The 22,104-nt window shown below is 39.7% G+C and overlaps 2 protein-coding genes across 2 annotated transcripts; both read left to right on the top strand.

Moving 5' to 3' along the window:
• The first annotated feature begins 3,636 nt into the window (after positions 1-3,636).
• LOC110471058 (C-C chemokine receptor type 1-like) lies at positions 3,637-7,451 on the top strand. Its single transcript, XM_021531288.4, has 2 exons — positions 3,637-3,777; positions 4,416-7,451. Exon 2 carries the CDS (start codon positions 4,427-4,429, stop codon positions 5,495-5,497), a length of 1,071 nt encoding a protein of 356 aa, XP_021386963.3. The 5' UTR covers positions 3,637-3,777; positions 4,416-4,426; the 3' UTR covers positions 5,498-7,451.
• A 5,790-nt stretch (positions 7,452-13,241) lies between these two features.
• Positions 13,242-21,067, top strand: LOC110471057 (C-C chemokine receptor type 5-like). Its single transcript, XM_021531286.3, has 3 exons — positions 13,242-13,432; positions 13,825-13,923; positions 17,461-21,067. Exon 3 carries the CDS (start codon positions 17,472-17,474, stop codon positions 18,540-18,542), a length of 1,071 nt encoding a protein of 356 aa, XP_021386961.2. The 5' UTR covers positions 13,242-13,432; positions 13,825-13,923; positions 17,461-17,471; the 3' UTR covers positions 18,543-21,067.
• The last annotated feature ends 1,037 nt before the right edge of the window (positions 21,068-22,104 follow it).

The raw sequence follows: 22,104 nt of genomic DNA, 5'->3' as shown, positions 1-22,104 counted from the left end.
AAATTTTGTCCAAACCCCTCCACAGCAGACTCATTGGGCTGTGACAAATGTCATCACTAAATAAGTCACTGCAGCAACTCAGGAGCTGCTTTGCTTGAATGACATGACAATATCATGTCTGATAGTCCTACCAGCACCTAGAAATCTTCTAGCTTAAAGTGACACTGTAGATAGCAGCAAATGCTCAAGAGCTAGTGAGGCTTCTCTCAAAGCAGCCAAAATACAGAAATCTGGGAAGGCATGTTTGAGGGCTATACCCTCATTACAAGAATCTCTGATGATACCACAAGCACAGCTTTGTTAAAATTTAGAGAAATGAAATTACATTTATTTGGTTTCACAAAGTTACAAGTATTCAGCAGACCAAATTTTCCCCCATCTAAGACGTAACTCAATGTTCTTTGCAAGAAATTTTTTCCAGGGTCCTGGTATTTGGCCCATTGCTTGGCCAAATCTCTCTGAATCTGGCTTCTTTGGCAACTCAGAACTAACCAGTCCTCCAAGGGGAAACAACAGTAACCTCTTATTGGACTGTTCATGTATTTAGATACTCTTACATTGTTAAACACAGGATAAATTAGTAAGTTCTCCTCTTACATGTCTACCTTAGGCTTGACATGTTGCCTACTTTTGCAAAGATCATTCAGAATTTCTGTTAGAACCCAAAACTACATACAGAAACAGTGGGATTGTGGTTAGCACAGTGGGCACTGTGGTTAGGACAGTGGGCACTGATGGCCATATGCAGTACAGAAAATGAAAATAATTAAGATTTTCTGAATATTCATGTATAATTTTGGACAAAAAAAAGGGAAGCAATATACCAAATAATTAAATACAAGCTCTCAAATCAGAGTTGCTCCAATTATGTTTAAACAGCACAAAAGCAGAGATAAACCTGGAGATCTCTTTGCTGTAACACACTTATTTCTGAAGGTTCACACCTAGATAATTCAAGAGCCAAAACCAGACATCGTGTCCAGGGCTACAACTTCTGGAGAAGATGCTCCTTTCTACACAAAAATGAATATGGGAAATATGGTTAGAGATAAATATAAAAAAGCTAAAATCAAGTGCAACCAGTAAAAATTCCAGTAGAATTTTTTATTCAAGTCAGTTTTCTAGAGTTCCTTGTGATTAACACTGCCTGTGTGCAAAGGAGAAGCATTTTTTTAAAAACCCTCTCAGAAAATATTTTTAATATTTCTTTTGAAAAGGAGGACCATGCCAATACTGTGAGATTTCCCACCAGATCAGAGCCAGTAAACAAAACAACCACAGCACATGTCTTTCTAGCCAGGTCCAGCGTAAATTGTACAGGGCAAGAGCTAAATTGTGGTGGTGAATTGAAGGTGAACTGGGTCTGACTGGGATGGACTGACTTTTCTTCCCAGCAGCCCTTATGGCGATGTCTTTTAGGTTTGTGAGCACAGCTGAGACAGATGGCCCAAACTGATCAAAAGGATATTCTGTGCCATATAACATCACACTCAGGAATAAAACTAGGGACAGAGGGAAGTTTTTCCAGAGTAGGCATTGCTTGAGGACTGCATCTGTCTGCTTGCTGAACATGGCAAGCATTTGTCCTTGTATTACCTCTTGTGGGTTTTTTGAGTTTCATTCTCTTTTTCAGCTGTCTTTTTCTCAGCCTGCAAGTTTTTCTTTCTTCAGCACTTCTGATTCTCTCCCTGATCCTGCTGTGTGGAAGTGAGTGGGTTGACCAGATGGGGCCTTAGCTACTAGCTGGGGTCAGCCCTTCACAGGACACAAGGCTTGGATGGAAAAGGAGACAAATCTGTAGGGAACCAGTTATCTTAAGTTTTGTTACTCCCACACTTTTCTGCCAGTGTTACAACTCAAAATAAGTTCCATATTTTGAAAAAAAAAAAAGTTATTTTCTTTTTATACAAAGATTCTACAAGGCTAAGTGGACTAAGGCAGGTTTAGATTAAATATTAGGAAATATTTCTTCACTGAAAGGGATATCAGGCCCTGGAACAGGCTGCCTAGGGAAATGTCTGGGTCACCATCCCTGGAGGAATTTAAAAGATGTGTAGGTGTGATGCTTAGGGACATGATTTAGGGACATGATTTAATACTTAACACTATTAAATTAATGGTTGGACTCAATGATCCTGGAGGGCTTTTCTAATCTAAATGATTCTACAATTCTACAGTACTATGATTCTATATCTAAGTGTATGTATATGTATATTTACTTGTGCATATATACACACAAAAAATTGTTTTACTACCATGTAACCCACAAATTTTGTTATATGTATTATACACATATCCATCAAGATAAAAATCCAAATCAAAACTATGTCCTCTGGATCCTGAATGCTCTGTAATTACATATCAGGAAAACAGTCTTCTCTCAAACAGCTGAATAAGCTGACATGAGCTTAAGACCCTTAACAAATTTCATCAGCTACAGCTCAGAATAGCCCAACACGTAATTAAATTTACTATCTACTAAAAAGCAGAGCAGGGCCTGTCTCTCAGTCACTCCAACTATGGGCTGAGTTTCTTCAGTGACATTTAGACTCGTACAGCTCAAGTACAGGCAGAATGAAATAGTGGTGGTTTTGAGACTGTGGTCTCTGCAAAAGATGCCTGCAATCACACAGGGCAGAGCACACCACTGAAAAAAGTGCATTCAGGAAAGGAGAGAGCACTGGTGCACCACATGGGCATTCAAATATCACACAGCAGCCTGGGCCAGATGCACTGCCTGAACTCCTCTGCATCAGGAGAGCTCTGTTGCCTTTGTCTAAGCAGGCATGACATTTCCAGGAACAGCCTTATTTCAAAACTAACCCCATGCCATGGGCAGCCACCTGCCTGCCATGAAGTGTCTGATAAAAGCAGTCATGATGGCACAGGAAGACAGAGCAGCCTTTTAAGCAGACAGCGAGTAGCTCTCCCTACGTGGCCACCAAAGGCATCGATTGCATTTCTTCCCTAAGCGACCAGGGAGCACTTTTGGTCCCTCTGACACTTCACAAAATCCTCTGCCCAGCTTCTCATGGGACACACAGGAACTCATCTGTGTACTCTGGGGGTTTGTGAGAAGACAGTTGTCCTGAGCTTTTCAGAGATCAGCTTAAACAAATCTAAGCTTCTGCATCTGGCTCACAGTTCTACCAGGCACATGGGAAAAGGGGAGTATTTGGAAGCCAGAGGGGCTGACACCCAGTCCTGTTCTTGCAGGGGAAGTTCAGTCCCTCCAACAGTCCCTAAACCAAAACAGAAGGGACAGAGAGTTTGCACAACCCTTGCACTTCCTCATGGTTGCCTTACTGGAAACACTGACTGGCAAAGGGTGAAGTAGAATATCACATGAAGAACTCTAGTGCACACTCAGCTACAGCCATATCAGTGCCTTTTGCCTTTGTGCTCCCTCCAAGACACTATCAATCTGAACTTTGCAGCTCCTGAATAAAGGCTGTAAACAACTACTGAAACAAGGAATCAAAACTCCTTACATCCCTAAACATAAGTGGAGAGGCCTTTCAGCTAACACGAAGATGCCACAACAGAAACAGGTATTAGAGGCCACTCCAATAGCAACTCTTTTTCATAATTTGCTAAGGTCTTTGTCTGTCTGTTCTCTCTACAGGACCATGCAGCAATTTCATTCCAGAGCAATCTGAAACCAGCACACTTTCAGTGCCTACACCTGCCCTAGACTCTGAAAAGCCCCAGCATTTGGCATTTTAACCCTGACCAACACTGCTGACTTTCCACTCTTCAACACCCACAATAGCACAGGTGGGTATATTTAGTACTGTCCTAATTCCCATAGAAATTAAGCTTCCCAGAATGTCACTTGAAGTAACCTGAAGAAGTGCTTGAAGTCAGCTGTTTTTCACACATTTCACAGTGCCTTTACAGACACCATTTACACCGGACCAGTGCCTGGTCCTCTGTGGGCAAGGGCTACAAGATGGACCAGCACGATGAGCAGGTGGCCCAATCCCAAGGAGAAGCAAGACCATGCTCTGCATGCCAGACACTGTGGTTTCCTGAAGCTGCCTTCCTGGCTTTCTACGCTTCTCTGGAAAGCCACTGATGAGCATAAGAGCCCCAAACTGCCCACAACTCATTAAATTCATCTGTCCTTCCCCCTGGGTTAGGCAACTGACAGGCTCTACTGAGGAGGAAGAATGCACATGGCAATGTACATGTGGGAAATGACACACTTCCAACATGCACCAGTGTGACTCCCCAGATGGACAGATGGGTTTCCTGGTAGCTCTGCAATTTCATTCTCTTTCATACCTTGACATTGCAATGCTTGTGTGCTCATCAGCAAAACTCATTTCAGATGAGGACATCAGCATGTTTCATTCCCTTCACTGAAAATCTTGGAGATTCCTCTAGTTCAATGTTTTTTTATTCCCTTCCAGACCAATACACCATGGGAAATGAAACAACAGACTACACCAACCAACCAGTGACAACAGAATTTGATTATGGCGATTCGACACCATGCATGGGAAGAGAGGAAAAGCACTTTGCAGCAAATTTTTTGCCACCTCTTTATTCTTTAGTGGTGATATTTGGCCTGACAGGCAACATGCTTGTTGTCCTTATCCTGGTAAAATACAAGAGGCTGAAGAGCATGACTGACATCTACCTGCTCAACTTGGCAATTTCTGATCTGCTGTTTGTATTTTCTCTCCCCTTTTGGGCTTATTATGCAGTCCATGACTGGATTTTTGGGGAGGCACTCTGTCGAATTCTGTCAGGTGTCTACTTCCTTGGCTTCTACAGTGGCATCTTTTTCATAATCCTGCTGACCCTGGACAGGTACCTGGCCATAGTGCATGCGGTGTTTGCTTTGAAAGCCAGGACAGTCACCTACGGTGTCCTCACCAGTGTTGTCACTTGGGCTCTTGCTGTTCTCATTTCTGTTCCTGGGGTAGTATTTCACAAAACTCAGAAGGAAAGTTCAGGCTATACTTGCAGTACTCATTATCCAAGTGATTCCACAATAAATTGGAAGTACTCTTTTATTTTAAAGATGAACATTCTGGGACTTATTGTTCCAATGCTCATTATGATTTTCAGTTACTCACAAATTCTAAAAATATTATTGAGATCTAAGAATGAAAAAAAACAGAAGGCAGTCAGACTTATTTTTGTAATCATGATTTTTTACTTCATCTTCTGGACACCATTCCATATTTCTTCTTTTTTGCATACATTTCAAGATTCATTTTTCATCACGGATTGTGAACTTAAAGGTCAACTGGAGAAGGCAATCCAAGTGACAGAAACAATCTCAATGATCCATTGTTGTATCAACCCTGTGATTTATGTATTTGTTGGAGAAAAATTCAGGGCATATCTTCGCAGCTTTTTCCGAAAGCATGTCGCACCTCACCTTTGCAAAAAATGTCCAAGTCTGTATCATGAAAAGTTGGAAAGAGCCAGTTCCACATTCACACAATCCACTGCAGAGCATGATATCTCTACTGGACTGTAAAAATACATCAGAACATTAGTTAGCAAATTTTGCATTGCTTGCTTTGCTTTATGGAGTGCTTGACATTATTTAAGATCCTTATGTCAACCACTACGGAAAACTGTATGACCCCCTATTCTTGTGGTCAACTGCTCCCTGGGATTACAGCATTTTCCATTGCTAAACTAAGAGAATCAATGAGCTCTCCAAGAAACATTAACTGTATATCAGGGTCACATCAAGATTTAAACAGGGTCCAGACAAATATGATTGTGCATTTTTACAAAAATCTGTCCACTGAGATTTACTGAGGGAGGAAAACAATATTGAAAAGTCTAATGCAGTCAATTTTAAATAAAATCCTTTAGCAGCTGTAACTAAGTTATAGCATTTTTATTTCTGCTTTTTAATTTTATGCCTGCCATATCACCATTTAGTTGCTGACTTTTTTCAAAGTGTGGTTTTAATCAGCAACATTGTGATTTTTGTGGTTGTAATTCTTCAAGCAACTGCACACACCAAGTTTACTGACTTCACAACAAGACAAAAACTCCTAAAAAGTGTGAGCTTGTTTCTGACAAGTCACATCCCTCCAAGAAAACAAACAAACAAACAAACAAACAAAAAAACCAAAAAAACAAAAACCAAAAAACCCTTAACCAATAAAGGCCCTTCAGCAAAGATCTGCAAGACCAGAATGAAAATTACCGTGGTATGTGCCATGCAAGTTTCTGTATGAGCAAAATATCAGGACTCTCTGAAGGATGTAAACACAGTACTGAAATCAGGACTCTCCAGTTCTGGACAGGTAAATCATGAGCAGAAGAAGAGTTTACACAGCAACATGTGACACTGGTGTGCCAGGTTAGGCTCCTGCACGGGAAAAAACATGCTCTTCACACACACAGAAAGTCTGACTTTTGGGATACACTTCTTGGAAAACAATGGCCTTGGAACTGCAAAATCAGCCAATTCCAGACAAGGATACCTTCCTGCCTTCCCAAGAGAGGAGTGCCTCTATCCCACTGTTGCCTCAATGAGAACTGCATGCTGATTGAAAACTCGAGACCATTGGACTACTGGTGTATGATGGCCATATAGTTATTCCACTATTGAGAGTTTCCCTGTAAAAGAAAGGAATTTCAGGGACATGGGGTTAGCAAAGGAGAGGAAGAAGGAGCATAGCAGACAATTTCCTACTACAGACTGTAAAGAAGTGCGGGTGAGCTCTCCTTATGCAAGCAAGCTGCCTTTCCGCATTTTCCCCATTTCCTGGGGCCCTGGAGTGAAAGGGCACTGCTCATGCATGCAAGGACTTGATCACAGAAATCTGGAGGGGCAGGTTCAACTAACCTCCAGCAAGGACACCAGAGGGAATTCCACTTAAGGTCAGGCATGTGATACAGATGCCTGAATTAACAGCAAATCTCTTCAAGGTCCCTCAGTGGTCACTAGAATAAGTGCCTGAGCCAGAAGCAGTCATGGGATTTAGTCTCAGAGCAAGATTAACTGGCTAGCTGTGGAGGGAAACCCAAAAATGTCAGCCTCTTAATTTATGTATCAGATGCCTTAATCTAGATGGCATATTATAAAATATTCTTCTTCCTCTTGCCTTAAAATGCCTGGGCACTACTTCTGTTTGTTATCTCTTACCCCATCAGCTATTGTAACATTGTGAGGTTAATAGCCACAGATAGACTACACAAAAGACCAAAAACTATCCTCACAGTAAACTTTCTGGCTTAAAAAGAATAGTTTTCCTTTCTTTTCTACTTTCTTTACTGAAATAATGTGAAAGCATCTTTATGATTTTCAAGCAAAAATTAGTTCAGTGCAATACAAATCCTGCTGTAATGGTAATATTTCTATTGCCGTGTTTAACTGTAAATCTTTATTTTGTTGTAATTAAATTTCTTCCTTTTTTCATGTTAATATAGTGAAATTAATAAAATCAGCATCTGGAAATCTGTGTATACCCTGTAGCCCATGTTCTTTTCTGAAAGCAAAAAGGCATTGGCTCTGTTCTCAGAGTGGAGATGGGAAAAATACAAATGGGCACTTGCAATACAACACTTCAAACTAAGGGAACACAGAATTTTTGGCCCAGTCTGGAAGCTTCTGCAGCTGGCACAGCTTTTATCCATCAGCAAACTTGAGAAGAGTGACCTACAATAGCTTTGGAAAAAGTCTGGGGCCACAGATTTTAAATGAGTGAGATTTGGAGAAATATGGTTGCGTATATTATAAATAGGGAAAGAGTGGGAATAAAAAAGGGCAATAAAAGATGTCACTATATTAATATTGGGATAAACCCAGGATTCTCTGTAGACTCTCTGCAGCAAATTTTAGATCTCTTTGCACCATATAAAGTCCTCTCAGACAAGCAGTGTGCCCATTTTCCCAAGTTTTATGTGTAAGGAACTTAAGCCCTCAAATTCAATATGGAAATATGCTTCTGCTTCACCCTGCCATTCTCCCTGCTTCATTGTGCTGTTCCTTTTTTTCAGCCTATGATCCACACCTCCTTCTCTTCCTCTACTTATCCATCCACCATGGGCTAAGGTAAATTCTATAACCACATCTGATTTTTTTTCTTTTTTTGGTCTGATTTCAATCTTCTATTTTCTGCTGCAGGAACACAAATAAACTAAACTCAAACATTAAGCTATTGTTATGTGCCCATGCAAGATAATTCTTGATTCTGCATTGCAGCTTTGCACTGCGACATATACCTGCATCATAAGAAAGACTTACAGTTATGAAGCTCCAAAATAAACATCTCTCCTTCCAGTGAAAATTACAGCAAGGATAAATACAAAGAATATAAGGACAAAATTTACATGGCATCTTGCTGCAGTTAATTAGAAACAAAGAAAGTGCCAGCCAGGAGAATAACTTGACACTGACCAGGTTAAACAGCAAAACAGGCATATACCGCTCATTTTGAAATTTAATTTTGCTGCTGTTTTCAACTGCGGATGCCTACTGACTAGGAAGTATTTAGTGTGATCACTGGGGCCTCAGAACCATTACTCCATAATAAAGTAATAAAAAATTTTAAGATAACAGAGGAAAAAGACCAAACTGGAAAATTCTGGTACATTTAACATATCTAGGGCAACCAGGCCAGAACAAAGGGGTACAGGCATTGTTTTGTGCTCATACTCTGGTGACACTTGCCTACTAGGAGCTGTACTTTATTCAAAAAATTGAACAGAAGGACTTTTAAGAAAAGGTTGTCAAAGTTTGTGTCACTGCCAAGATCTTTTGTACATCTGATGACAACGAGAGCAATTTTGGTTTGAATGTTTGAAGTCTGGAATGACTGATGCTGGGAAGGTGGGACTCCAACACTGAAACAGAGGAGGGCAGCATTTTTAGAAACACAGGCCAATATGCAAAACTGCACAAACCTCCTAGTGACACTCAGCTCTCCAGAACTATCTACAGGGTTGTGCCAGTAGGATGCTACCCATACAACTTGGCCTATCCTGATACAAAACTTTTTGAATGGAATGCAAACCAAATTGATGGAAGTAAAAGAGCCATCTGGACATACCTTGCAGGAACACTAATATAAGGTATGGACAATTACAGACTATATCTAACCTTTGACTCTCAAAAGGACTTACTGGTTTCTAGGGGCTGGTGTCCTCAGTATGGATTCTTTCACCTGATGTGCAAGAAGCTGATTCACACATGCAGTTGAGCTATTTTTTCTTTCTTTTACATCTGGGCAGAGATGGGTGCTAGGTCATAAATCTGCAAAGCTAGCACACCTCCAAAATGCCAGATGCCCATTCTTACATGCTTTGAACAATAAAAGATTGGCATTTCCCACATATGTACCAACCTAAAGCTGAAGTCCTTGGCTTTGCATTTTATGATCTCCATTTAAGGGAGTGCACACTTCCTTTACCCTGCATGCTCTTTGAAGAAGGTGGTTTTGTGAGTAAAAGCCTATAGGCAAGTATTTAACTCTGTTAATGACTAAACAAACTTCTTTGGCTTTATCAATAGTTTCATTTTCTTTGTAGCTTAAATTATAGTGTCCTTCTGTTCTTACTTCTCGGGTTATAGATTTTGGTTCTTGCATGTTTGGTTTTTCCTTCATTTTTCCTAAGTTCTTTTATTTATCCTGTACTATACTTCAGTGAATTTTAACTCTTTCAAGCTACTTTATTGCCTTACTGGCATACACTTTGTCATCAAACAGACTCTGTTCACCCTTTGTGTAACCTAGTTTTCACTGGGAAGAAATTTGGTTTGTGATTTCCCCAGTCTACTTTATAAAAGGTCCAGTAGTTACAGGTACACAGGAGGAGCATATCCAATGCACAGGCAAGATAGCCTTAAAACATCAAACTCTAGACTTAGAATTTACATACTATAAATGTACCCCAAAAAACCCAAAGTGTGTGAATTAAAGGTGTATGTAAAAATGAGATTTTGAGAGAACAAATTTTGTGAAATGCATAACTGTGGCCCAACAGTAAAAGCTATTGAATAATGACAACCCTTTATCTACAAATTGGGAGAGCATACACCAGAAACCTGGATAAAAATGAAAAAGGAAGCAATGTTCTCTTCCTTGCTACATAAGGAAACATAGTTCAGTAAGAGAAGCTTGGAGAAAGCCAAAACAAAAAATCATACTATGACAAAGAGATAGGATGTGCTGCAATGTATAATGACATGTGGCATTTACACGGAAGAAACAAACAGCCTAAGAATAATAGGTGAGAAAGCCCCCAACCTTTGATGCTATTGACAATAAAAAACAATGTGAAGGAATGTTCATTGGCTTTAGAAATGCTTGTGTCTTCCAGAATTTGGTTTTGTAACCCATCTTCTTTTACACCTATGTGTGAAAATTTTGGTTTTTTCACTAGTCTCTACGATAGAAATCTGAGGGTGTGGTACATTGTGCCTGCTCTCCCAAAAAGAATACACCTCACAGATGTTAAGATTGGGTGTGATTGCGATGGTGGCTCAAATTATGAGTCACCAGAACCTGAGAGCCTGAAAGAAGGCTGATAAGAAAAAATAGCCTAAGCAATAAAGTAGTTTGAGCTGGATGTCTTTATTCAGCCTCTTCAAGACAAAGACACTTGTTACTGATGAAATAAAATACATGCTAATACTAACTTAATTTGGACGCAGATGTTGTGAATAGAGCAAGTAACAAGATTAATCTAGTTCATGTTCACTTGTCTTCATTTGACTTCTTCTCCAGATGAAAAGGATTAATCATTGCTGTAGTGATAGAATTTTAATAAGACTATTCGCTCTATCACACTATGGATACCTAAGAAAGGTGTTTGTCATTCTGTCCCAGGATTCCATCTTCCCCCCAGTCTTTCTTCTCCAGGTGGTGCAAATTTGCAATAACTTGAATGGAAACCATAAGTTGAATTTTCAAGTCTCTGTACTCATAATTAGATTTGATGACACTTGTGTATCACAGTGGTACGTGAATTTTTTGGTATGTGTCCTAGCAACCAGTTTGGTACCGGTGTAAAACTCACATAAATGACAGCCTCTCCTCTGGGAGTGCCATACCACTCAGACACCAGACACTTCAGTGTGATGGGCTGATTGCTGTAAAGATTAATCATCTAATCAAACTTTGGATAGGAGAGATTGACAAATGCAGCTTGGCTTGACAGTGTACATGGCTGCAGACTTGCCGAGTACATCAACTTGAGCACCAGAGATGGGGAATGTAGCTCAATTCCATTCCAGGAATATCTTTATGGAGGGAAGGAGCATCACACCACTAAACATAGGACTCAGTAATGAATGAAAACCACGACAGGTAAAATTCAAAGCCATATCAACCCACTGAATCATTACTTTTGTTATTGAACAATAGCTTCATTTTCTTGGTAAAATGATAAGGTTCATCTTAGGTAAAGAGTCTTAAAATCCACTGGCATTCATGACAAGCAGCAATGCACTTATTCAAAGAAATGCTTGGCAAGGGATTGAGAAAAGCTGAGAAAAATCTGACTTGCAATGATGGATGTGTTGCTTGCATCTGTGTTCACAAGCACAAGATGGAGGCAGCAAGGAAGAGGAGGTGAGACAGCATTAAGATGGTCAGTCCCAGATTAGTGTGTTGAAATTTCAGACTGGATGGGAGACCAATTTCTGCAGGAAAGTTCTTGTCCTAACAGCATTGATGAACAGCACCCAATGCCCCACAAACAGCACAAGGGGATTGGGCTTTTCTAGTGTCATGCGAGACCTGACCAAATCTGGCCTCCAAAGCAGCTCTGCTCATCTGCAGCTGGGGTAGAGCTAATTGTAGATATCCTGCAGGTGCTGACAATAAAGTCACACAACCCAGTACTTGGGCTGCCAAGTTCCACAGCTATTCATGCTCTCTCTGGGGAGTCTCTCATCCAGCTGTAAGATGCAGCTGGTGAGTAGACCAAGTGCATTCCCCTTATTCAGTTGTTAAAACCGTGAGTGGCAGAGGCCCTCTGTTGGTGTGCAATACTCTTCATCAGTAAATAACTTGCCACACTGTGCTTGCTGACCAGACTGAGCTATGGGAACTAAAAGCTATAATGAACAAAATCAAACACATTAATAAAGCCAATGAATATGTGGGAACAAGGGACTGTTTTTGAAGACCAGCCTACCACAGGTCTTAGTTTTAAGTAGTAGTGGTAGTTATTGTTATTGTTAGTCAAAATGTTGTGGGCAAGTTTTGCAGGAGCATATTTCAGAATTAAAAAGCTTGATGAAAAAGAGGCAAGTCCAGCAACATGTTTGAGACTGTTTACCCTGTTCCTGTAGTGTGAAATTATGAAAGGGTTTAGAGTCTCCAGGGGGACAGGTAACATGTAACATACAGCAATCAATGCAGTCTCCATGAAGAGATACTTAAAATATCTATTAATTTTAGTATGGATTATTTAGAAATTACATATTGAAAAAGTAATTTGACAGGATACCTTGTTTCAGAATGATAAAAATTCAGTATGAAAGCAGAATTCATTATCCAGGAAAATTAGGCAGTAATTAGGGACTTGTTTTAAGTGTAGTGAAAATAGAATTAGAAGCAGCTATTTCCACTGACTGTGTAGGGGGTCTAATATAATCAGTCCACCAAGCATCGTGGGATGAACATGACCTTAAGAATACCCTTCGGGGGCCATTAATTTTGATCCTGAGCCTCCCATCTTTAAAGAGCTCATTGAAACAGCTGATTAGGAAAGGAAGAGAAAAAACCATTTGTACTATGGAATAAAAATTAGTCCCTCATGCAAAGAACATTGACAAGGAAAAGAGAGTGAGCTTTTCACTCTTTACTGTCTCCCCACAGATCTGAGGGATAACTCAGCGGTTGTGATTCCCTTGACTTCCGTTTAGGAATGGCAGCATCCAAAGAAAGACATCATTGTGCTTTTGTTTTAAAATCTTTCAAGGATACCAAGGAGTGAATGCAGAAAAGGCATCCCTTCGGTGCCTTCACTGATGGGATGAGATCCTTCAGAACCCTGCCAAGAGATGTCAAGTTGAGGCAGGGAGTGGTAGTTCACCAGGTATCTTCTCAGGGGTTCTCTCTAAGGGGTTCTCTGTCATTTGTTAAGGCACCATTCCCTATCTTACTTTCTGTATTTTTCCTAACTCCTTTGTAATTTCTTTGATGTCTAGGAAGGATCTAGAAATCTGCTCACAGTGCAGCTTCAGTTTAAAACTAAGAAGAATCAGCTATGAGAAAGGAAATTGATAAGAGATCAGATTTTATCAGGGTTTTCTAAAGCTTAATTCCAAAACATAAGTAACAGTGCTCTTTTAAAAGATCAGACTCACTACACAGTCTTATAACAGGGATTAAAATAAAAAACACAGTCCAGAAGACAAGGTGAAAGAAAAATAGGATTGATCAACTATCCTGAAATATAAGGACTGCAACTCAGAGCAAGACAACAGAAAGTGCAGGTAATTCTGAACAGAAGCATAAACTTTATTCAAAGGCTCTGCATGTTTTTAAAGGACAGAAAAACATAAAAGAAATTTAATGACTTAAAAATGTAAAGGGATGAACCACATGTAAATTGTTCTTTATTCAAATGGGTTAGCTAAAAGAAAGAGATAAAATAATTATATGAACCTTTTTTCTAAAACTATAGTGGTGGGTTGTGAAACTTCAACTCCTAGGAGGATCCTCTAGAATTTCAACATATCTGCACGTCTCAAGAGTTAGAGAAATAACATCTGATGACCCATTTTTGGAAAAAAGAGAACCAGAGAACTGCTCCTTCATTTTTTTTTAATGAAAATAGTTTTTTTTTGCTTGAAGTTTTCAAACTAATACATCCTTCTTCACACAGGAAGACGTGTTTTTGACCTTCTTTTTGTGACAGACAAGTCATTTTAGCATTACTCATGTTGTAATAATATAAGGCATCACCTCCATCATAAGATACATGGTAAGTCATCTTTCCACTTTTATTTTCTTTTACATTTAGTAGTTACATAGGTAGTATGATGTCTGAATTGAAACATACTAATGTAATCCTGACAGTGTACTCATCTTTAAAAATTATGCTGGCAAAATGCATAATATATGTTAAATGGAATACAGTAGTTTTAAAGGACAAAATCACTAGAAGACTTGAGCAGAGCATCCAGGCAGAGAAAGAAACAAATCTCTAGTGATTGATCTGAGTAAGAAACATAATGGAGTATGCTTCCCTGATTTTGTCTCTGAAAATGATGTGCAATGATGGAAATGTGGATTTTAAAACTCTTCCTTCAAAACAGTTGCTTGAATGTTCAGTTATTTAAGAGTACTTATGCTTTTCATAGGATGACTACAGAAAAACTAGCACTGTATTTTAGACACTGCCTGATTGGATCCTGTTTACGCGTAGCATAACTTAGCACTTTACCTCCATGTGCCACAACTTTATAATTATTACTATTTTATGGGACTATGCAAATGAACTGAAACTCACTTTAATGAAATCTTTGTCTCTTAAAACACCAAAAGGTGTGACCTGAAACTCAGCATGAAACAGGGACACAGGTTTACTCATCTTTTCTATGATGAGCCTTTCTTTTAAAAAATGCATGACTGCTAGTTTCAAGGAGATCAACAGAATTTGTATAACAGATTGCAGGTTTCTGGAAATATGAACTGTACTCAAAATTATATAGAACTTTTTTTAAAAATGTAGTTTCTTCAGAGATCTTTGTTTACTGCTTTTCAGGTTTTCTTAAATTATCAGAAAACATAAGCCCAGTCAGTCCTTCTAGTTAGGTGAACAACCTACTCTAGTTAGGTAAACAACCTACTCTAGTTAGGTGAACTGATTAACCCAGTGAAATATTCCAGCCAGTCTCCAACTGTGTCTCCTAAAACATCAAGATTATAGGATAAAGCACAAATGTACTTATAGTTATTTTTTCTGGTTTCCAAACTATTAGCAAAGGCTGGGCTAGAGGAATGGGGCTTGGTTAGCAGAAGCGACTGCTCAAAGGGGGAGCCGTAACTTAAGCATGCAAAAAGGGTTGTAAGGAAGAAGATAATGCAGGGAAGGTGTGGTAGTCATTCCAGGAAGGTAGAGGAAAAAGAGAGAAAGCATTGAGATAGCAGTTAATGGCAAGAAAGGTCTGCCAAAAAAGAATTATCACAGTAATATCAAGGCAGCATTTTGCTATGAATCCTATCAATTACCTACTCATAAAATCCCACTCTGAGTTTATTACTTAGTTGTTTTTCATACCCATATTTTTGCATGACTATCCCACAGGTGCCAAATAAGCAAAACTGGGAGTGCGGGGTCTGGCACTCATCCCATAGTCCCAGCATATAGCCTGGCTGACTGACATGTTGTAAATAAGGATACTCAGCTATGTGCAGGGATGTACTGTCAGGGCATGCAACATGGATCTAGCAAGTCTAGCTGAAGGAAATCTTAAATATTTACTTGGGTAATGCTCAAGTCTCATCATCTTTTGACATAAAGAATTTAATATTTTAGGCCAAACTCACTTTTTAAAAAAGTCTTGCTGAAAGAACTTTAGAAATCTAAACCCTTAGCTACTTTAAAATCAAGTTTATTTACTGAAAACAGAGAGAGCTACAGACACTTCCTTTACCAACAAAACCACAACTGCTGCATTTTAATAACTACATAGTTAGTATGACTATGGAAAAAAACCTGTTTCACAGAGATTGCCAGAGTTTCCTAAAAGACAGCCTATGAAGAGGTTGACAGCACTTATTTGTCATCAAGAAATTGTATCTGTGCAAAGCTGAGACCCAAACAACTACAATTTGTTAATGTTCTCTTACTCCTCATTCTCCAAAAAGAAAACTTTACACTGTATGCAACATACCAAAGTAACGTCTGAACAGAGATGTTATTCTTAGGAGCAGAGCTGGTAGTCAGACTCAAAATCTAGAGGAAAGAGCAAAAGCAGCAAAAGAAGCATTTATTTTTGTACAAGGTGCAGATTGTGCTCCAACAAAACTTCCTCTTTTGGAGCAGATGCATATCTGCACTGTGCAGCATAAGAATCTCCATCCGGAGCTGGCAGCAGAACCTAATTTTTAAGGTCACAGAACTAGCAAATAGCCCCTTCCCTACGACTTCAGCTTAGGTTTAGCTAAGTCAATGACTTTGACACAGATTAAGGACACTGACATTTTGAGCAATCTGTCTTTACAGCAGAAAAGAGTCCTTTCTCCTGAGAGGTTTTATTTGCAGGCACAAAGAGATGCTTTGGGGATTTCACAAACTCTAAGTCAGAGTGGGTCACTATGAGCTTGAACCAAAAAGCAGAGCAGGGGCCTGTCTCTCAGTCACTCCAACTATGGGCTGAGTTTCTTCAGTGACATTTAGACTCGTACAGCTCAAGTACAGGCAGAATGAAATAGTGGTGGTTTTGAGACTGCGGTCTCTGCAAAAGATGCCTGCAATCACACAGGGCAGAGCACACCACTGAAAAAAGTGCATTCAGGAAAGGAGAGAGCACTGGGGCACCACATGGGCATTCAAATATCACACAGCAGCCTGGGCCAGACGCACTGCCTGAACTCCTCTGCATCAGGAGAGCTCTGTTGCCTTTGTCTAAGCAGGCACGGCCTTTCCAGGAACAGCCTTATTTCAAAACTAACCCCATGCCATGGGCAGCCACCTGCCTGCCATGAAGTGTCTGATAAAAGCAGTCATGATGGCACAGGAAGACAGAGCAGCCTTTTAAGCAGACAGCGAGTAGCTCTCCCTGCGTGGCCACCAAAGGCATCGATTGCATTTCTTCCCTAAGCGACCAGGGAGCACTTTTGGTCCCTCTGACACTTCACAAAATCCTCTGCCCAGCTTCTCATGGGACACACAGGAACTCGTCTGTGTACTCTGGGGGTCTGTGAGAAGACAGTTGTCCTGAGCTTTTCAGAGATCAATTTAAACAAATCTAAGCTTCTGCATCTGGCTCACAGTCCTATCAGGGACTTGGGAAAAGGGGAGCATTTGGAGACTGTAGGGATTGACATCACAGTCACAGCCTTTCTCTGCTCTCAGTGTGTAGCAGAACTTGCCTGATGGCTTCCACAGCTCTGCTGCACAATCACCTCCCAGGTCCTGACTCTTAGCAAGGGAAGGCCAGTCCCTCACAGACTGCCTAAATCAAAAATAGCCATGGCTCAGATTCAATCCACCATTCCTCTGTTTCTGGTTTAGGCAGGCAGCTGACGTTTGTTACTGAGGAGGAAAAATGCACATGACAATGTTCATGTGGGAAATGACACACGGCACACTTCCAACATGAAGCAGTGTCACTGCACAACTGTATGGATGAGTTTTTCCTGGGAGCTCTGCAATTTCATTCTCTTGACATTGTAATGCTTGTGTGCTCATCAGCAAAACTCATTTCAGATGAGGACATCAGCATGTTTCATTCCCTTCACTGAAAATCTTGGAGATTCCTCTAGTTTAATAGCTTTTTTTTCTCCTTTCCAGACCAATACACCATGGGAAATGAAACAACAGACTACACCGACTGGCCACTGACAACAGAATTTGACTACAGTGATTCGACGCCTTGCCCTGCAACTGAGGAAAAGCACTTTGCAGCAAATTTTTTGCCACCTCTTTATTCTTTAGTGGTGATATTTGGCCTGACAGGCAACATGCTTGTTGTCCTTATCCTGGTAAAATACAAGAGGCTGAAGAGCATGACTGACATCTACCTGCTCAACTTGGCAATTTCTGATCTGCTGTTTGTATTTTCTCTCCCCTTTTGGGCTTATTATGCAGTCCATGACTGGATTTTTGGGGAGGCACTCTGTCGAATTCTGTCAGGTGTCTATCTCCTTGGCTTCTACAGTGGCATCTTTTTCATAATCCTGCTGACCCTGGACAGGTACCTGGCCATAGTGCATGCGGTGTTTGCTTTGAAAGCCAGGACAGTCACCTATGGTGTCCTCACCAGTGTTGTCACTTGGGCTCTTGCTGTTCTTATTTCTGTTCCTGGGGTAGTATTTCACAAAACTCAGAAGGAAAGTTCAGGCTATTCTTGCAGTGCTCATTATCCATCAGAGCAGAGAAATACATGGAAGCAATTCCTCACCTTAAATATGAACATCCTGGGACTTCTTATTCCAATGTTAATCATGATCTGCAGCTACACACAAATTATAAAGACGTTGCTGCAATGTAGGAATGAGAAGAAACATAAAGCAGTCAGGCTTATTTTCATCATCATGATTATCTACTTTTTTTTCTGGGCACCATACAACATTTGCATTCTCTTGCGTGATTTTCAAGGTGCATTTTCCATCTCTACTTGTGAAGGAAATGGTCAACTGCATAAAGCGATACAAGTGACAGAAACAATCTCAATGATCCATTGTTGTATCAACCCTGTAATTTATGCCTTCGCTGGAGAAAAATTTAGGAAATATCTTCGCAGCTTTTTCCGAAAGCAGATTGCAGCCCACTTGTCTAAATGCTGTCCTGTTCTCTATGCTGACACAGCTGAACGAGCAAGCTCCACCTACACCCAATCTACTGGAGAACAAGAAGTTTCTGCTGCATTATAAGTTGTGTAAAGTAAAAAAATTGGATTGACTCTTGTGAGATCAACTCTTTGATGAAAGCCTGCTGAATCTCTTTTGGATATTGTCTCTAAGGCAGCTGAAAAAAAAAATCACAGAACACATACTTACCAAAGTTTGCATTTACTCACAGACTTGGGTATTTTAAAATACATGAAAAGAAGGTAGAAAATTACCTGACTGGGGTCCTGAGCTAGCAGGCTAACAGATTTTTTGAAGTGAACTAGAGGTTTTAAAGTTACACTGGTTACTTAGAAACATCTCTTGACTTTGTACATTACACAAGATACCTCACTCATTTAAACTTAGTCTCAGACATATTTTTTACTGGTCTGGTTGTGTATCTCTATAAATAATGCTAAGTTACTAAGGTCCATCATACAGCATGAAATGGAAAATTTTATATACTTAGAATGGACTCTGATATTTTATGGTATATTTTCTTTTGTGTATGGTTGAGTCCTAACCACTTAGATCTTTCTCACAATAGTTCTAAATGCTAGGGGCTAATACCTAGTGATTTTTGAGTTTGATACATCTGAAGAGTCTCTTTTACTCATCTGCTTTTTTATATGCTTCTCATGCTAAAAAGATAATATTACTGAGCTATCATTTAAAAACTAATGTCCTATAGCTGATCAGAAAATAAGTGTGGTAACAGTATTTTAAAAATAAAGTATTTCACATGGAGCTTTAACCAGGTTGGATCAAATGTGAAGAATGACTCAAGACTGTTTTAGTTCTTTAGTGCAGTGATTTTGCTTGCCTTTTTTGTAATCTGCACAAGAGAAAGACTTTAAAAAAAAAATGAATGCAGGCATAATGGCTATCAAACCACAGCAGTGGTGAAACAGATGTGAAAATTATTTCTGAACTGGATTGACACAGATGTTTTTAGAGACAAGTGTATGTTATAAACATTTAAGTTAACAAAACATCTGAATAAGTAAAAATACTCCCTGTTCTACAGAGTCAATGGCACAGACCATTTATCTTTTGTTTTAGAAACTGGTATCATTTGGGGGGCTATGACAATGGGGGTTTTTTTGCCATTTAGGAGTCTTACAGAGAGCAAAATTCCATAATTAGTAAGACTGGTGGTTAAATATGGCTGATTCTCCATAAAGCTCAGAACCTGTAAAACATCGGAACACATAGAAAACACAAAATAAATACTGGGCCACTCAGGTGCTTAAGAATGTACCACAAGCAGAGTATTAATTAATTTGGACAAATTTTTACTTCTAACAGTTATTATATTTCCCCTAAGACATATGGTATTGTACAGCTTTGGAGACAGCAAATTAAAAGTGACTATTTTGTTTGCTGTTACTATCCAGAAGGGGAATTTCTGTTTCCCAGCTTCTCTAGACAGCCTTTTAAATAATATTTTCAAAGAAGCAAATGTTTCAAGAAGTCTCAAAGAAATTTTACAGTGGAAAGTGCTTGTGAAAGCAGGAAGTAAAATAGGGAAATCTTTACTTATCAAACCACTTGTTCTGTGTTATTTATTTTGTCATATTAAGCACCACTTTGGAACTACATCCACATGGAAAGTGTAACAGAAGAATACCACTCCTCATTTTCAGCTGCATACTCTTCTTTAAGGCTCTGTGCATCAATTACTTTCTGGACGTTGTACATGCTTTTAAAATGTGTAAATATATCAGTGTAATGACAAATACACACCTTCTAGTCAGGCTTTTTTGGGTTTTTTACTTACAGAATACATTTATAGAAAAATTTTATATTTTATTCTGCTCTTGATAAGAACTTTCGCTTGGTCTTGAAAACACTTTGCAGTTAGGAAACTACTTTCTCTGGAGGGCTTTGATGCCAGACACAGTAATGCCTCTTTGTCAACCTTTCAGGAGCAAAGCACAACAACCAAGCGTGCATGGGCACACTGATAAGCTTTCTGAGAGGCATGTAAAAACTGCCCTGATTCTCCTACAACATGGACTTCTAATCATGGATTTTTCTAAGCAACAAGCAGCTTCTGGAGGAAAGAGGTGGAACTGAGGTTGATGGCCCAGTGGTTTGGCAGCTTATCAAGAGTTTCCATCACTTCACTGGAAAGGGATCACACTTCAGCACATGAAAACAAGTAATATTTCAGTGACGGCAATGAACCGTGATCCACATTCAAGCAGAAAATTGAAAACTCAGTATTTGGTTGCACTGCTGGTACATTCAGTTAAGGACTCTGCCAACAACTGTAACAATAGTTTGTATTATACTATCCATTAAAGTTGGTTAACATTTTGTTAGACTTCTTGATCTTTTCCCACCTCCATCCCCTTATTTTTTACAACAGCCCAGAAGAATGAAAAAGGAAAATAAATTCCTCTTCGTAACACTGAAAGAACAGGCAGGACAAAATTGGGGTTTTACAAGTGGACCAAGAACCAGCATAATCAAATAACACAGCATCATCAAGATAAATCCAGTGCTCTTAACTACTTGTCACTCATAATTTAATAATAAATACGCTATTTTGGTTGTCATGACATTTGATTTTGTTTACATTTACCAATGGGAAAAGCAGTATCTCAGGCCATTCATACTGATCCTAGATGATTTATATTAGTGGTTTTAAAAATAAATAAGCGTATAAAGGAATTCCAGTGTATTTAGTGACCTAAGTATTAGGTCATCTAGATAAAATCTAACAATTGCAGCGGACTTGTGCACAGTTCTTCAGTTCTTAAGATCACAGTGCCACCATGTGGTCTCACTGTAAAGTTTGATGCCAGCAAACATGCACTACTCCAGGCAGGCTTTTGGTGCTTTTCTCGTTCAAAACATATTCTAGGATGAATTTCTTCACACAAAGGGTGATTAGGCATTGGAATGGGCTTTCCAATGGGTGGTGTCACTGTCTTTGGAGGTGTTTAAGGAGAGACTGTATGTAGCTCTCGGTGTGGTACCACATCTGCCATCTGGTTGACAGGATGGTGTTGGGTCATGGAATGGACGCGATGATCTCAGAGGTCTTTTCTAACCTAATTAATAGTGTGATCTCTTTCCCTAAGAAAATCTCCTAATGGAATGACTCCCCCACTAAAGGCATTATCAGTATTATGCAAACACTGTGGTCACTAAGAGTGGAATGAAGATCCATCGGATGTGTAGGCAGGGTCCCCCTGTCATCATGTAGGCAGATGCCAAGAGTGTGGTTTGGGATTCCAGAATTTGCTCTGGAAAGAGAGCATTTGATGTTCTTGCCCACAGCTTGGACGCTGCAACCTACAAGAATGAAAGTGAAGTGCAAGGTCCTACACCTGGGTCAGGGCAATGCCAGACACAGCTCCAGGTTGGGTGTAGAAGCGATGGAATGCAGCCCTGTGGAGAACAACCTGGGGGTGATGGTTGATGAAAAATGCAACTCACGCCACTCTTCTCCGGCCACAATTACCATTTCCCAACTATTTTTTGGTTTTCCCTCTTCTTAAATATATTACCACAGAGACGTTATCGCCATTTCTAATTGGCCCAATCCACCTTTGGATCGTCCAGGGCTTGGCTCTGCTGGACATGGAGGAAG

Source organism: Lonchura striata, chromosome 2 (genome assembly GCF_050655825.1).
Source record: "Lonchura striata isolate lonStrDom1 chromosome 2, ASM5065582v1, whole genome shotgun sequence".
Classification (NCBI taxonomy): Eukaryota; Metazoa; Chordata; class Aves; order Passeriformes; family Estrildidae; genus Lonchura; species Lonchura striata.
Note: the sequence above shows the minus strand (reverse complement) of the source record. Positions and strands in the feature narration are given on the sequence as shown.

Coding starts and splice junctions, on each gene's coding strand:
- LOC110471058 (XM_021531288.4), top strand. CDS start 4,427: ATGGGAAATGAAACAACAGACTACACCAACCAACCAGTGACAACAGAA.
- LOC110471057 (XM_021531286.3), top strand. CDS start 17,472: ATGGGAAATGAAACAACAGACTACACCGACTGGCCACTGACAACAGAA.